This window comes from Rattus norvegicus, chromosome 12 (genome assembly GCF_036323735.1).
Source record: "Rattus norvegicus strain BN/NHsdMcwi chromosome 12, GRCr8, whole genome shotgun sequence".
In the NCBI taxonomy this organism is placed as follows: Eukaryota; Metazoa; Chordata; class Mammalia; order Rodentia; family Muridae; genus Rattus; species Rattus norvegicus.
This window is the reverse complement of record NC_086030.1, coordinates 26,561,476-26,577,735: the sequence shown is the minus strand read 5'-3', so window position 1 is coordinate 26,577,735 and position 16,260 is coordinate 26,561,476. Positions and strand designations below refer to the sequence as shown.

General features: G+C 49.4%; 1 protein-coding gene across 11 annotated transcripts in view; it reads right to left on the bottom strand.

The window, feature by feature from the left end:
• Positions 1-1,370: 1,370 nt before the first annotated feature.
• Styxl1 (serine/threonine/tyrosine interacting-like 1) overlaps positions 1,371-16,260 on the bottom strand; it is a 32,307-nt gene continuing 17,417 nt past the window's right edge. For 8 of the 11 annotated variants that reach the window (XM_063271486.1, XM_063271485.1, XM_006249181.5 and 5 more), the window contains 5 exons: positions 13,417-13,562; positions 11,579-11,724; positions 10,017-10,114; positions 7,947-8,059; positions 1,371-1,789 (listed from right to left, as the gene is read on the bottom strand). In XM_063271486.1, the coding sequence (XP_063127556.1) occupies positions 1,658-1,789; positions 7,947-8,059; positions 10,017-10,114; positions 11,579-11,724; positions 13,417-13,562 (635 nt within the window). In that variant the 3' untranslated portion in view covers positions 1,371-1,657. The other 3 variants (XM_063271491.1, XM_063271492.1, XM_063271487.1) reach the window with 2 other exon arrangements.

The window sequence follows — 16,260 nt, the reverse complement described above, 5'->3', positions numbered from 1 at the left end:
AGTTGTGGACTCTGGGGGTTTGGGGATGTGGCTCAGTCAGCAGAATGCCTACACACTGAAGGCCTGGGCTTGCTTCCTAGTACCACAAAGTTGGTGCTGTGGTACAGGCCTGTATTCCTAGCAATTGGAAGAAGAGGCAAGAGAATCAAAAGTTCAATGCCATCCTCAGCTACATAGTGACTTCCACTCTATCCTGGGCTACATGAGACTCTGTCTCAAAAGAAAAGAAAAGAAAAAACGGGCATAGAATTTCTAGAAACCTGGGAGTGTGTGATGGGAGGGCCAGAGTATCTCCTTCACAATGAGCTGGGAACAGAGTCTATACCCAGGGACCCAGAGGCAGTGGTCAGAGCTCTGGCCCAGAATGTGGCCTCTGAAGTCTGGAGCATCCCTAAGGCTGGTGGGAGGATCTGCACCCTGTGATAGACACCCACTGTGACGGCTGGTCACAACACAACGGCTGGATGGGTGACATAAGTGTCGCTGAGCACCCCACGGCTGTGCCAGGAGCACAGTGGGATCGGTGCAGCTTGCCTCTAGGTATGGAGGTGTCTGAGGAGCCAGAGGGAAAAGGGCTTCTGCTCTGCTGAATGGACCAGGGCCTCAGGCCAGGCATGGTGGAAAACACCCGGAAACCCAGCACTTAGGTAAGAGGCAAGAAAATGTCAGGGCTAAGGATGGCCAGGGGTACATAACAAGTCGAGAGATGGCCCAGTGGTTAAGAGCACTGGCTGCTTTTCCAGAGGATCCAGGTTTGGTTCCCAGCACCATCTGTAACTCCAATTCCAAGGGGTGCAATGCCCCCTTTTGACATCTGTAGGTGCAAGGCATACACGTGATCCATAAACATACATGCAGGCAGGACACCTACACATAAAACAAGCACATCCAAGACAAACTCTAAAGATGTACAAAATGGATTAGAGGAACCAGTGTAGGGTTAGGTGTGTGCTTCAGCTGGGAGAGTGCCTGGCTAGCACAAACCCTGGGTCCATGCTCAGCACTGAGTAAACCGAAGTAGTGGTGTTCACTGTGGTCTCAGAAGAGTAGGGGTTTAAAGTCCTCTTCAGCTGCACAGAGCTCAAGGCCATCCCAGTATACATGAAACCTTGTCTCAAGAAATAAAAGGCCAAGCGCAAGGCCCTGGGTTCGGTCCCCAGCTCCGAAAAAAAGAAAAGAAAAAAAAAAAAGAAATAAAAGGCTAAGGATGTATGTAACTCAATGACAGAGGGAGGGCTTGCCCAGTGTACAGGAGCCTGTGGTTCTCAACCTGTGGAGCCAGACCCCTTTAAGGGTCAAATGATCTTTTCACAGGGGTGAAAACACAGGTATTTACATTACAATTCATAATGGTAGCAAAATTACAGTTATGGAGTAGCAATGGTATAACTTTATGGTTAAGGTCACCATGGCATGAGGAACTGTATTAAAGAGCCACAGCATTAGGAAGGTTGAGAAGCACTCACTGCTCTAGGTTCAATCCTCAGTATTGGGGGAAACAACAACAACAACAACAACAACAGAACAGTCTTAAGATGCAGATATGAACCTCCAGACAGCAAAGGTCTTCTCCAGGACTACTCCAAACCCAGACTCCCAGCCCCCAAAAGTCCCAACCCAGACTCCTCAGAGACCATGGCTGGGTCACGGGCGAAGGTTAGTAGATAGGCTCAGAGATGTCCGTGAGATATTCCCCGTGGAGGGCTTTCTCCCACTCCAGCAGCTGAGCCACCAAGGCCCTATTCGGACGCATGTTGGTTTTGCATTTCTTCACATGGGCCCAGGACCTCTGTGAATGAAGAGATAAGGAAGGCTTCAGGAATGGTGTTGGGATGCTTCCAGACTAGATCACAGCCAGCTCCGGGGGGACAGGAGACACCTACCCAGAAGCCCACATGATAGCTTAAGACTAGATGCAGATACAGGGGCTGGGGTGCGGGTTCATTTGGTAGTGTGCTTTTGGAGCAAGCACGAGGAGCCGAGTTCAGTCCCCAGGACCCATGTTAAAAAGCTGTTTTGTGATCCCAGTGCTGGGGAGAGGAAGGGGGATTCTCACGGCTCACTGGCCTAACTGCCTGGCTTAATTGTAGAGTTCTAGACCATGTCTCAGAGAAGTGAGTGGGAGAGAAGGGGGAAGAGAGGGAGGAGGGGGGAGGAGGGGAAGAGAGACAGAGAAGAGATGGGAAGGGAAGGGAAGGGAAGGGAAGGGAAGGGAAGGGAAGGGAAGGGAAGATGAGCCCAAGCCTCCTGATGATCCAAATTTAAGCCTAGTGACCTATATGGTGCAAGAAGAGGATTGACTTCTGCACATGTGCCTCTCTCTCTCTCTCTCTCTCTCTCTCTCTCTCTCTCTCTCTCTCTCTCTCAGGAACAGAGGGGAAAATAATTTAAGCATAGACAAGATAGCAGCTGGGGTGAAATCACCAGGGCAAGGAGCCCTAGGCACAGGCTGTGCCCTGGCAAACTCCTCGGCTTCTGACTCTTGTTTCCCATGGCTCCTATGAGACAGTGCATGCAAGCTCCCATGGGCAGGTCAACGCCAGGCTGAGCCTGGGACACATAGCAGCCTCAACAAAGGTTTGCACTGAGACTGGATGAATCACTGGAGAGGTGACAAGAACCATGGGCCAGTTTTCCGAAGAAGGAAATGCAAAGTAGCCTTCCTGCAGGTGCTGCATGCACAACAAGGTGCAGATCGGTCAATATGTGACTGAGGGTGCATGGCGAGCCTTCATCTGGGCTATAGACGGAGAGAGGAGAAAGGCTTTGGGGCTAGAGTGCTGCCTTGGAGATCAAGAACATGTACTGCTCTTGCAGAGGACTTAAGTTTGGTTCCCAGCACCCACACCAGGCAATTCACAACCTCCTTTACCTCTAGCTCCAGAAGATAGAATTACTTCTTCTGGCTTCTGAGGGCAACTCATGTGCACACAACTCCCCTCACCCCTACACACACACACACACACACACACACACACACACACACACACAGACACACACATACTCACACATGCATACACACATACACACACACATACACATACACACACACACATACACAGACATACACACACACAGACACACACACTCACACACAGACACAGACACACATACACACAGACACACAGACACACAGACACAGACACACATAAACATATACACACACTCACACACACATATACACAGGCACACACACAGACACACATAAACATATACACACACACAGACACACATAAACATACACACACACACTCACACACAGACACACATACACACACACACAGACACACATAAACATATACACACACATACACACAGACACAGACACAGACACACATACACACACACACTCACACACACACACTCACACACAGACACAGACACACATACACACACACACTCACACACACATACACACAGACACACACACTCACACACAGACACAGACACACATACACATACACACACTCACACACACATACACACAGACACACACACAGACACAGACACACATACACACACTCACACACACATACAGACACACACAGACACACACACACTCACACAGACACAGACACACATACACACACTCACACTCACACACAGACACACACACATACACACTCACACACAGACACACAGACACACACACATACTCACACAGACACACACAGACACACATACACACGCTAGATCTAATAAACACAGCAAAACTGTAGAATAATAAATTCAACACATAACTGTCTGTTGTGCTTCTGTGTGCTAATAATAAACAGTAGAAAGGAGGAGGAAAAGGAAGAGAAGGAGGAGAAAGAAGACAAGAAATCAAGGGCCTGGAGAGATGGCTCAGTAATTCACAGCACTTGCTGCTCTTCCAGAGGACTCAGGATCACTTCCCAGCAACCACACAGTCCAACCACTTGTGATGACAACTCCTTCGTGTCTGATGCTTTTGGCATGTGCACACACAAATAATAAAACATCTAAAAACAAAACTGGACATCCTGGCGCAGGTCTGCCTCCCCAGTGCAGGAGGTGGATGCAGAAGCTCAAGGTCTTCCTTGGCTATATACTGAGGCCTGGGCTACAGGGATCCCAGTGTGAATAAAAACACACTGAGATGATAGGGACGGAATAGCCAGTAAGCCCAGCATAAAGGAAGCTGACAAGACGAGAGGCTAGAGTCTGAGGCCAACCTAAACTACATAGTGAGAACCTGTCTCGAAAGACAAACGAAGGCAGTAAACAGTGCGATGTGTCTGGTGCAGGGAGCAGAGCCATCCTGCTCTAAGTTTTACTAGACACTGGCTGTGTCAGGACAGGCCAAGAAGGTCCCCCCACCCTGCCCCCGCTACACACCTCAGCTCATAACACATCTGCTGGGACTCTCACAGGCTTGTGAGACTCATCCTGCTTAACCTGGGACAGAAATGTGATGCACCTGCCAGGGTGAGGGTCAGCAGGCTCTGGTGTTAAGGCCACAAGGCCGTGCTCTTCCTGCTACCTCGGGGCCAATAGGCTTTGGATCCCAGCCATACTATCTGTAACTGTGCAGCTCAGGGACAGTACCCACACTCAGCATGTCTGGGAAAAGCTGGGGAACAGAACAGTATCTAAGCTGCAAGGTCGTTGTGAGTGTGCCATCATATATAAAGAACTAAAAGGGCCAGGGACGGTGGGACAAGGCTACAACTCTAACACTCAGGAGGCTGGGGCGGGAAGAAGGATTGTGACTTCCAGCCTGCGGTTACCTCATGAGTTCCCTGTAAGCCTGAATTGTATAGCCAACTGCAGATGGGCCCAGTTATATAGTGAGTTCCAGGCCACCATGAACTACATGGGAAAATGTATGCAACATAGGAAGCCTATCTTAAAAGGAGGTGGCACCAAATGGGGGCTAGAGAGATGGCTGTGAGGTTTAGAGCAATGGCTGCTCTTCCAGAGGTACCAGGTTCAATTCCTGGCACCTACATGGTGGCTCACAAGTGGATGTAACTCCCTTTCTTCTCCTCTGGGGACACTGCATGAATGTTGTGCACAAAACACAGGTAGAGAAATACCAGTACACATAAAATAAAAATAAGCAGTTGGGTGGTGGTGAGCAGAGGCAGGTGGATTTCTGAGTTCAAAGCCAGCCTGGTCTACAAAGTAAGTTTCAGGACAACCCAGGTTACAGAGAGAAACCCTGTCTTGAGTGAATAAATAAATTATTTATCATGTTGTATATAGGGTGTACATGTTGTATATATGGTGTACATGTTGAATATAAGGTATACATGGTGTATATAGGGTGTACATGTTATATAGGGTGTTCATGTTGTATACAGGGTGTACATGTTGTACATAGGGTACACATGGTGTATATCGGGTGTTCATGTTGTATATAGGGTATACATGTTATATATAGGGTGTACATGTTGTATATAGGGTGGGGTGCACATGCCAATGTACACCTGTGGAGCCCAAATGTGGAGTCAAGTCTCTCTTTCCAGCTTTACCTAGGTTCCAGGTACTGAACCCAGCCAGCCAGGCTTACAGACAAGGACTTTAACTGCTCAGTCACCTTGCCAGCTGCTTCTCACAGATCCTTAACGAGCACAGATACCAGAGGGTTCAGCATGCCCATTGCACAGACGGAGTCTGCCTCAGCACAACAGCTCCATGTCAGCCTCCTGCGGGCAAGCCCCGGCTAAGTTACGTCAGTGAGCCACCAGCCATGGCAAGTGAGCAGCAGGCGTTCCTGCTGACAGCAAAGGTCGCTGAATATCTCTTTGGCAGAGTTACCCAGAAGGCATCTCTGGGAAGAGTGCCAGTGTTAGGACTTCCTAAAGAGGACAAAGATGGCTACTCCAAAGACAAGTGCCAGGGTTCCTCCAGAATCCAGGCTCACCTGGGCCTGGGGGGCTCCAGCACCTGCCACTGGCAGGGACAAGCAAAGCAGACAGCGAGGGCTGAGCACAGTCTTTGGGCCCTGGCTTAGCTAGGGAAGGAGCCAAGCCAGAGTGGCTTGTTTTCCCTGTCCCAACCCACCCTGGCTAGGAGCCTCAGACTACTTAGATGTGGCCAGAAGGACTAAAACTGTCCCAGCTGGATGGCTCAAATGCTTTTTTTGGGGGGGCGGTGATTTCCCAGTGCTAGGTGCAGATCAAACTCAGGCCCTTTGGATTCCAGGCAAGAGCACTATGGCCACTCACTGGAGTACTCCAGCAAAGAGCACCCAGCAGCTCCTGCAGGCTCTCTTTGGGGATATCGTAGTACTTTTGCACAGAGCCACACAGCTCAGGTGGAATCTGGAGGTTCTTTAGAGTCTGTTCATGCCCCTGGAGCCTACAAGGAGGCTGTGACGAGCACAACCAGGACATGCCAGGACATGCTCCAGCCTGATATCTGCCATGGCTCCCTCTGGTGTGGCTATACATGCTCCTGCTTTTCTGTCCCTCTGCTTTCAAGGAGGACTGGAGGGAGGGAGAGAGGAAGGAAGGGAGGGAGGGAAAGGAAGGATAGATTAACTGGCTGAAGTGCAGCCAACCCAGTCATTCTGTGGCTCCATGAAATTCTTAGGACAAACCCAAACTCCCTTGGGGACTGTGGCCTGTGGCCATTAATTTCAGTTCCAAGCTTGGCAGGGTCTGGAATCACGCAGACGGGAGTCTCCATGAGGGTCTGTCTAGAATAGGTGGGACTGTGGGGCTGTCTGCAGGAAGTTGTCTTGATTGTGTCCACTGATGAGGAAGACTCCTATTTTATGGTGGGCAGGACGATTCTCTGGCTGGGACCCTAGACTGGAGAGCGTGGAGAAAGTGAGCAGAGCTGCAGCAGGCTTCCCTCTCTGTGCTTCCTCACACGGATATAAGGTGGCCAGCTGCTGCAGGCTCCGGCTGCCTTGACTTCCCCACCACTGTGGATTATAACCTGGAAATGTGAGCTAGAATAAGCTCTTTCTCCCTTCAGCTGCCTTTGTAGAGTATTTTATCACAACAGAAAAGGAAGCTAAGGCTGGAGCGACTGCTCAGGCCAAGAGCAGTTTACGCTGCTATAGCAGAGGGCCAGTTCCCAGATGCATGTAACTCCAGCTCGAGGGGATCTGATAAACACACACATAGACACGCACATACACACATACACCCACACACACGCCCGCGCGCGCGCAGGCAGACAAACAGAGACAAGAGAGAATTAAAAAGTAAAACAAATCGCTTTAGCTTTAGAAGTGGAAGTATAATAAATCTCTGTAGTTGTTTGTTAGAAAAATAAACACCTAAGACAATGGCCGTACAGGAGAACTGCACCCAGAGACTGGCCTGGCTGGGAAGCTGCTCTGAAGCTCCTGGTCTAAGCAGAGGGACCTTACTCTTGAGCACTGTGGATTGGGTAACATCTAAACTCCGGACTTCTCCTCCCTGACTCTTTTCCATTTACCCTAAAGGTAAGACCCTATGGCAGGACTATAGTCTAAAGTATGCCCAGATCCAGCTCAGACTGCAGGGTGCTTGTGTTTCGGTTCTTTGTTTTGTTAATTTTTCTTTTAAAGATTTGTTTGTTTTATGTAAGTGCACTGTCATTGTCTTCAGACACACCAGAAGAGGGCAAAGATCCCCATTACAGATGTTTTTGAGCCACCGTGTGGTTGCTGGGAATTGAACTCAGGACTCTGGAAGAGCAGTCAGTGCTCTAACCACTGAACCATCTCTCCAGCCCCGTGATTCAGTTCTTGCCCAGGGAAGAATACTTTTTTTATACAGATGGGATTTCTCTGTGTAGCCCGTGGAACTCTGTAGAGCAGGCTGTACTCAAATTCACAGAGCTCTACCTGCCCCTGCCTCTTGAGTGCTGAGATTAAAAGTATAAACAGACCACCCTGCCCAGCTTGGACCCAGAGCCTTTTGCAAGCCAGATAACCAATGTCCCAGTGAACCGCCAGCCCCAGCTCCGTGACACACACATACCTTCAGGGTCTCCTCATTATAATGCATGAGGAAGGCCACCACAGCAGCAACACTGCGGCTGATGCCCCGTGTAGAAAAGACCAGAATCACAGATCGGAGCTTGAGGTGAAGTTCTGCAAAAGGAAGAGAGAGAGAGAGAAGGGCTGTGCATGGCACTACCTTGTGGGCCACTACTCAGTGGCCATCAGGAGACCGTCCTTGTAGGCCTAGTAGCACAGGCTGGAATCCTAGGTATTCGGAGGCTAAGAGGAAAAAAGGCTGAAAGTTCAAGGTCAGTCTAAGCAACCCAGGGAGACACTGTCAAAAGTAAAAAGAGGGGCTGGGGATTTAGCTCAGTGGTAGAGCGCTTACCTAGGAAGCGCAAGGCCCTGGGTTCGGTCCCCAGCTCCAAAAAAAAAAAAAAAAAAAAAAAAAAAAGTAAAAAGAAAAAGAGGACTGTACGTCCTAGAATCCCCCAGTGACAGGCTGGGGGCGTGGCTCAGTGGTAGAGCCTCTGCCTAGAATCCCCCAGTGAGGGGCTGGGGGCGTGGCTCAGTGGTAGAGCCCCTGCCTAGAATCCCCTAGTGAGGGGCTGGGGGCGTGGCTCAGTGGTAGAGCCTCTGCCTAGAATCCCCCAGTGACAGGCTGGGGGCGTGGCTCAGTGGTAGAGCCTCTGCCTAGAATCCCCAGTGAGGGGCTGGGGGCGTGGCTCAGTGGTAGAGCCCCTGCCTAGAATCCCCCAGTGAGGGGCTGGGGCGTGGCTCAGTGGTAGAGACCCTGCCTAGAATCCCCAGTGAGGGGCTGGGGGCGTGGCTCAGTGGTAGAGCCCCTGCCTAGAATCCCCCAGTGAGGGGCTGGGGGGTGTGGCTCAGTGGTAGAGCCCCTGCCTAGAATCCCCCAGTGAGGGGCTGGGGGCGTGGCTCAGTGGTAGAGCCCCTGCCTAGAATCCCCCAGTGAGGGGCTGGGGGCGTGGCTCAGTGGTAGAGCCCCTGCCTAGAATCCCCCAGTGAGGGGCTGGGGGCGTGGCTCAGTGGTAGAGCCCCTGCCTAGAATCCCCCAGTGAGGGGCTGGGGGCGTGGCTCAGTGGTAGAGCCCCTGCCTAGAATCCCCCAGTGAGGGGCTGGGGGCGTGGCTCAGTGGTAGAGCCCCTGTCTAGAATCCCCCAGTGAGGGGCTGGGGGCGTGGCTCAGTGGTAGAGCCCCTGCCTAGAATGCCCCAGTGAGGGGCTGGGGGCGTGGCTCAGTGGTAGAGCCCCTGCCTAGAATGCCCCAGTGAGGGGCTGGGGGCGTGGCTCAGTGGTAGAGCACCTCCCTAGGATCCCCCAGTGAGCGGCTGCGGCATGGCTTAGAGGTACAACACTTACCTAGCTTGTGTTCCACCCTGGTTGTAGACCTCAAGTAGAAAAAAAAAATTAAAAAGTGGAAGTGGTGAATTGCTGGGCAAATGAGGGATGGTGGAAGCTAGTGTCCCACTCCTAGCCACTGGGGCCATATTGGTACCATGTTGGCAGTCAAGACCCCTGACCTGACTCAGCTTAGCTCTGCCCAGGAATCTTGCTTCTTCTAGTCAACTCTAATCTAACCTTGGGAATGGCAGAAAGATCGATCTGCCTTTGTTGCACAAAGCAGCTGATGGGCATTGCTATGCCAAGTTGGAGACCAGAGCAGAGCCAAGTAGACACATGAAGCATGATGGGAATCAGAGCTGGATGGGGGAAGGGGGACCCTTCCTTACTTTACTCCACTCTCTAACTAGCACTGAGCACAGAAGTAGAAAGAGAAACATTTCTGAGGCCCCAGACCCCACAGAGGAGCAGGTACCCTAAACATGGCACCATGACCAGTGTCTTCGCTGTATGACTAGCTCCCAAGGATTGGCCATCTAGCTGAAGGACAATCAGGTACAGAGTGGTTCTGTTATGGCGGAGGGCGGAGGCACTCTTAAGCTGCTAATGTACGTATGACTGAGGGCTTCTGAGAAGCTGAATGTGTTAAGAGTTTATATTCTTTCTAAGTCCTGGCGGTCTCAAGCAGAGAGACAGAGACTTGTCAACACACAGAGAAGGTTCCCTGATCTGGAAATTCTCCTTACCTATAAAATGACTGATGTGGCGGAAAGAGGGAAAAAGTATGGAGTCTGGAGTATCCTCAATCTTGATATGCAGGAGCTTGTCCACATTGCCTACAAAACTGAAGGAATGCAGCACAGGTGAGTATCTGTTTCTGCCTTACTAGAGCATACTTTCCAGGAGGGAGGCTTCTTAACATTCAGGAAGTAAAGGAAACTTACAAAGCTCAGGAATAAGCAACATGTAAGCTCCAGGAATTTCCTGAAACTTAAAAGATTCACAAGGCCCCTCCCCAAGCTATGCAGGCAGTAACAACTACAGGTGAGAGGAGACTCTGGCCTGAGGAGCTGAATGTGAGTCATGCAGGTAGCTCCAGGGTCCCACCTATCATGAATCCTGATTCAGCTGCTTGTGAGTCATCCATGTTCCTGTAAGTCACCTCCCTACATGCGAACCTGTTAAGTAACTGCAGTAAACTCACTGGTTCTCTATGTTGGACTTTGGTGGTGTCCTTACTTTTAGTCTGTCACCAGTGTTCTATCCAGGGTGAGTAGATGTTTCTCCACATCTCCCCAGGAAAAGTCACATGACACATGGGGGATCAGCCAGCCCCACTGTAGTGTAGCGTGTAATTTCCACAACACCAGATGGGAATGATTGGGGGCTGACATCAGGATGACAGGATCTAGTAGAAATAGTACCTGGAGGCTGGGGATGGCTCCATTGATAAAGTGTTTACCAGGCAAGCATCAGGATCTGACTTTGATTCCCAGCCCCTACAAAAAAGCCAGGCTTGGTGGTCTGCAATTGGAATTCCAGCACTGGGCAAGTCCATCCCTGGCCTCACTGACCAACCAGCCTGGCCTATTTGGTGAGTTCTAGGCCAGTGAGAGGTCCTGTCTTTTAAAAGCTGTGGATAGCTCCCACAGAATGACACTGGAGACAGTCATCTGGTCTGCACAGATAGCTACACACATGCACGTGCACACAGAGAATGTCTGACTTCAGAATTTGCCGGTGAGGGGCTGGTGGTGTGGTCTAAGCACTCTGCTAGATCCCTCCACTGCAGGAAGGAATGGGGCATACTCACCAGGTGAGCATTGGCCAGTGTGGGAGAGACCTGTACTTAATCTTTAGTACTACTGTGGCAAAAACAGTCACAACAGACTGTGGCAGAAAGAAACACATAAACAAGTGACTCTTAACCAAAAACAAAAGCATGAGCACAGGGACTGTCCAGGCAACAAAACGTCTACTGTACAGCATAAGGACCTGTGCCACAATCTCTAGCATCCACACCAAAAAAAAAAAAAAAAAAAAAGCTGGGTTAATGGGGGCACACATCTGGAAACTTAGGGCTGGGGCCACAGAGACAAATCTCCAAACTTGCTGGCCAGCCAGAGTATCCAGTCCATGACACCAGGTACAGTAAGAGACCTATTCTTACAAAGTAAAGTGAAGAATGACAGGGGAAGGTGGTCAACATTAACACATGGCCTCCATCTGCTCAGACATCTGCACACACACACACACACACACACACACACACACACACACACACACCAATAGTACCACCTTTACTTACTAGGGTGTTGTCTCCAAGGAGATATTGACATGTGCTTTAATTTTCAAGTCCTTGTGCATCTTAGCATTACAGGCCTGACTGAGTTTGCCCAGGAAGACTTTGCCAGGAACTATCTCAATTGGGTATGGCAGGAAGGCATCCAGTTCCTGGACAGGGAAGAAAGAAGGCTGCCTGGGAATACACCCACCAAAGGTAACTGGAACGTGAGGTTCAACAGGTAAGCTCAGAAGAGCAATCTAAGACAGTGACGGAGACACTGGCAATGAATACTTCACAAGAAGGCAGAGGTATCAGTACATAAACGGGTCTCCACCATGACATCCCCTTCCCTCATGGTACCTGTTTGCACCTGACCATACACACAAGGGTCAGAATTGACAATCTGTGACCCAGACCTGTCCAGCTGAGGTTACTGCTTGCTGCCAAGCAACTTGAATTCAATCCCTAGGCCCCACATGGTGAAAGAAGAGAATCTGACATACATATATGTACCATGGTGTGTGTGTGTGTCTGTGTGTGTCTGTGTGTGTATATGTGTCTGAACACACACAGACACACACACACAGAGGCATACATGCACTTGCAACACAAAATAAATCATTATTATCAGAAAAAAGAAATCTAGCAACATCTTTGGTACAAAATACTGAAAACGAAAAGGTTTACTTTGGCTCTCAGTTTTAGGGAGACTTTAATCCTCCATGGTAGGAAGGCCTGGTGGTGTGGTCCTTCCGTGGCAGTGAGGAAAGGTGCCACAGAGCAGGAAGCAGGGTTAGTGGCCAGGACCAGAGCTGAGTGTAATGTTTAAGGCCCACCCCCAGGACCTTCTTCCAGCAGACAGGCCCCTGCCTCCCGAAGGCTCTGCAGCCATCCGAGGAGGGCCTCTGGCTGGAGAACAAGTGCTCAAAGCACACGCCTATGGGAGAACATTTCAAAGTCAAACTGTACACTGACTTAGCACACGGCCTTCACAGAAACCACACCCCACTCTAGGCTCCATTCCGATGCTTGGCCAAAACCACAGACTCTTCACAATCAAAATAGCAGCATCCCCAGTAAGTCTTTAATCTTCCCTCCAACATTTCACAAGCCATCATTTGCACTGTTCTCAACATTATCTTCCAAGCTCCTACAGAACATCCCACAGAGCTCTTAACACCCCAATGGCTCTTCCAGCCCAAAGTTCCAAAGTCCTTTCACAGTCCTCCCCAAAACATGGTCAGGCTGTCACAGGAATACTCCACTCCCAGTATCAGTTGGTCTTAGTCAGAGTTTGTATTCCTGCACAAACATCAGGACCAAGAAGCAAGCTGGGGAGGAAAGGGTTTATTCAGCTTACACCTCCACATTGCTGTTCATCCCCAAAGGAAGTCAGGACAGGAACTCACACAGGGCAGGAACTTGGAGGCAGGAGCTGATGCAGAGGCCATGGAGGGATGTTACTTACTGGCTTGCTTCCCCCGGCTTGCTAAACTTGCTTTCTTTTAGAACCCAAGACCGCCAGCCCAGGGATGGCACCACCCACCATGGGCTGCCCCACCCCCTTGATCACTAGTTGAGAAAATGCTTTACAGCTGGGTCTCATGGAGGCATTTCCTCAGAGGAGGCTCCTTTCTTTGTGATAACTCCAGCTTGTGTCAAGTTGACACACAAAACCAGCCAGCACAATGTGTTAGCCCAGTCTGTCATTATGGACTACACCCCACCAGTCGCCCTAGGCTTGTTTCTCCAATCTGATTTCCCATGCCCTCTATTCCCATCTTCTCTTCCTCCGTCTCCATTTACCTGTCAGTCTCCAGCCTCACTTCCTAGTAGCCTATGTGTAGCTCCTGCCTCACCTGGGGCATCCAGATGACCTTCTGGGTCCGGAAGAAGTGGTACAAGCCAGAGAAGCATTCATAGCCCCCTCTGAGGATATAGACAGGTTGGCGGGTAAAGTGGATGAGGATTTGTCCAAATTCCACAGCAGGTCCAGGTAAGAGTTCTACAGGCAGAAACCAAAGAGGTGCAAAGTGTTATTTACCATTTGTCTGGTGTGAGAATGGATGGCCACCTCCACTGAAAACAATTACTCAGAAACCAACGTTAAGGGCCACATAAAATAAAATCAGAAAAAAATCTGAGTCAAGGATAGAGAGGAATGTCACAAGTGGAACTTTGTTTCAAAGTTTTAGAAATATTTATGGTTGTTTTGCCTGCATGTGTGTCTGGCACCACATGTGTGTAGTGGCTGTGGAGGCCAGGAGGAGGTAACTGGAGCTACGGACTACTTGTGCCCTGGGGATCAAGCCCAGGTCCTCTGGAAGAGCAACCAGTGCTCTTAATCACTGAGCCATCTCTCCAGGGTCAAACTGTTATTATTGGTAATTATGTGTGTGTGCGAGTTTGTGCACAGGGTACAGGTGCCCATAGGAGCCAGTCCAGGGCTCCCAGCTCAGTAAGATCACCAGAGCCAGAGACACAGATGGTTGTGAGCCACCTGACAAAGGTTCTGGGAGCTGAACTTGGGTTCTCTGCAAGAGCAAAGGTGCTCAGCTGCTGATCAGCCCCACATGAAACCTTATATGGCTGAATCATTCCATTCTGTGGATGTACCATGTTCAGTTTGACCCAGTCACAGGCTTTTTAAGACCTCTGTACTGAGTGAACACGCGTTTTTGTGTGATGTTTTCCTTCTGGAGGACGTTTCTCAACACCTCTGACAGTCCCCACTGCTTTCTTTACACTCTCTTCTTACAGTTGCACTTCGCTTGAGTTAGGTTTTGTTTTGTTTTGTTTTGGCTGGCTGGTTGGTTTTGTTTTGTTTTGTTTTGTTTTTTGTTTTTTGTTTTTTTGAGACAGTTTCTCTCTGTAGCTCTGGCTGTCCTGGAACTTGCTCTATAGACCAGGCTGGCCTTGATATCAAAGATCTGCCTATGTCTGCCTTCCAAGTGCTCAGATTAAGATTAAATGTGTGCCAATAATGCCTGGCTTTGGGTTAGTTTAATTTTGTAAGATTTCATTTTTAATGGTGTGTGTGTGTGTGTGCATGTATATGTGTGCCCACATGTGTGTGTGTGTGTGTGCCCACATGATGTGTGTGTGTGCCCACATGATGTGTGTGTGTGTGCATGTATATGTGTGCCCACGTGATGTGTGTGTGTATGTGTGTGTGTGTGCGCACATGTGGAAACAGTCATGTTGCAGGAGTCCATTCTCTTCCTCCATCATGTGGGTCCCTCACTGGGACTCTTTTTATGGTTTGCTATAAATTTAAACCTCAAACCCTTTAGAATTATGCTATAATATGAATAATATTCATTACCCATTTGTCTAAACCTAAAATCACCCAGGACACTGGGGGATATATCTCTGAGTACAAATGAGGGTGTTTCTGGGGAGAATTAACTGAGGAGGGAAGATCTACCCTCAATGTGGGGCACCGTTTCATGGCCTGGGGTTGGGACAGAATAAAGAGGAAATGGAGGAACAGTGACTGCAGACCAAACCTTCTGAAACTGTGAGACAAAATCACTCTGTTCTTATAAACTGTTAGGTCTTCTGTCACAGCAGCATGAAAATAACTAATACAGACCTCATGCCACTTCTACAGAAAATCTGCATAACGCTGCCTCCACGAAGACACCCTGACCCAGGAACATTGGTTGGCAGACCAGAGCCTGCCATCAGGAGAAGGGCATGGGCTCTGTCCCCCAAATTGACTTCTGGGGCTGGGGAGATGGCTCAGACAGCAGAGTCAGGAAAGTCTGAGGACCTGAGTTCTGTCTCCAGAACCCACACAAGAACACTGGGTTCTGTGGTGTATGCTGTAATCTCATCAACCGTCTCATCAATGAAGATATGCAGATCCCTGGGGCTCCACGGCAGGCTAGCCCAGCTGAACTGGTGACTTATACATAAGGAGAGGGTCTCAAAAAGTAAGGTAGGGCCAGGAAGACAGTTCAGTGCGGAAAGGTGCCTGTCACCAAGTCAGATGGTCAGGCCCTGATCTCAGGACTTCTAAACAAGCTCTGTAACACATCTGCCCTCAATAAATTATATCTAGATAGATAGATAGATAGATAGATAGATAGATAGATAGATAGATATAAAATTTTAAAACGTTTAGAAGGAGAACAGCATCTGAGGATCAACACCTAAGGTTTCCATGTGTATACGCACTCATGTGCACCCACACATACACACAATAAAATCAACTAGGGAAGAAAAATTAATTAGTTTTATTAAACAAACTGAACTTTTGTTCCTGAAGACAAGGACACTTCCAGAAGGGACTTCTGAGAACATAAGTGTCAGGGAGCTGTCCAGGGGATAAACCTGTGTCTATAAACCATGATGGAAGAAAACTTGTGGGCATCGGGTAGAATTCATCCCCCTCCCCATGGGGCCTGGCTCAGAAGTCCCAGATCCAGACCGTAGGTTACAGGGCACCAGCCATGTTTCTCTTGAGCAAGAGACAACTGGGTCAGAAGCCACAGGGGAGTTGGAATGGCAGTCCCAGGCCACATCAATGCTGTTACCTTTAGCCTAGATGTCTGCCTCTCCACTGCTAGAGACTTACAGTGCACAACTATAAGGTCAACATTAGAGACAGCTGGGGACTCCCAGAGTCTGATCAACTTGCCAGTTTCAGGAGCTATCACACTTACTGTTTCAGAAAAGGCTGTTTGTGAGAAACAGTA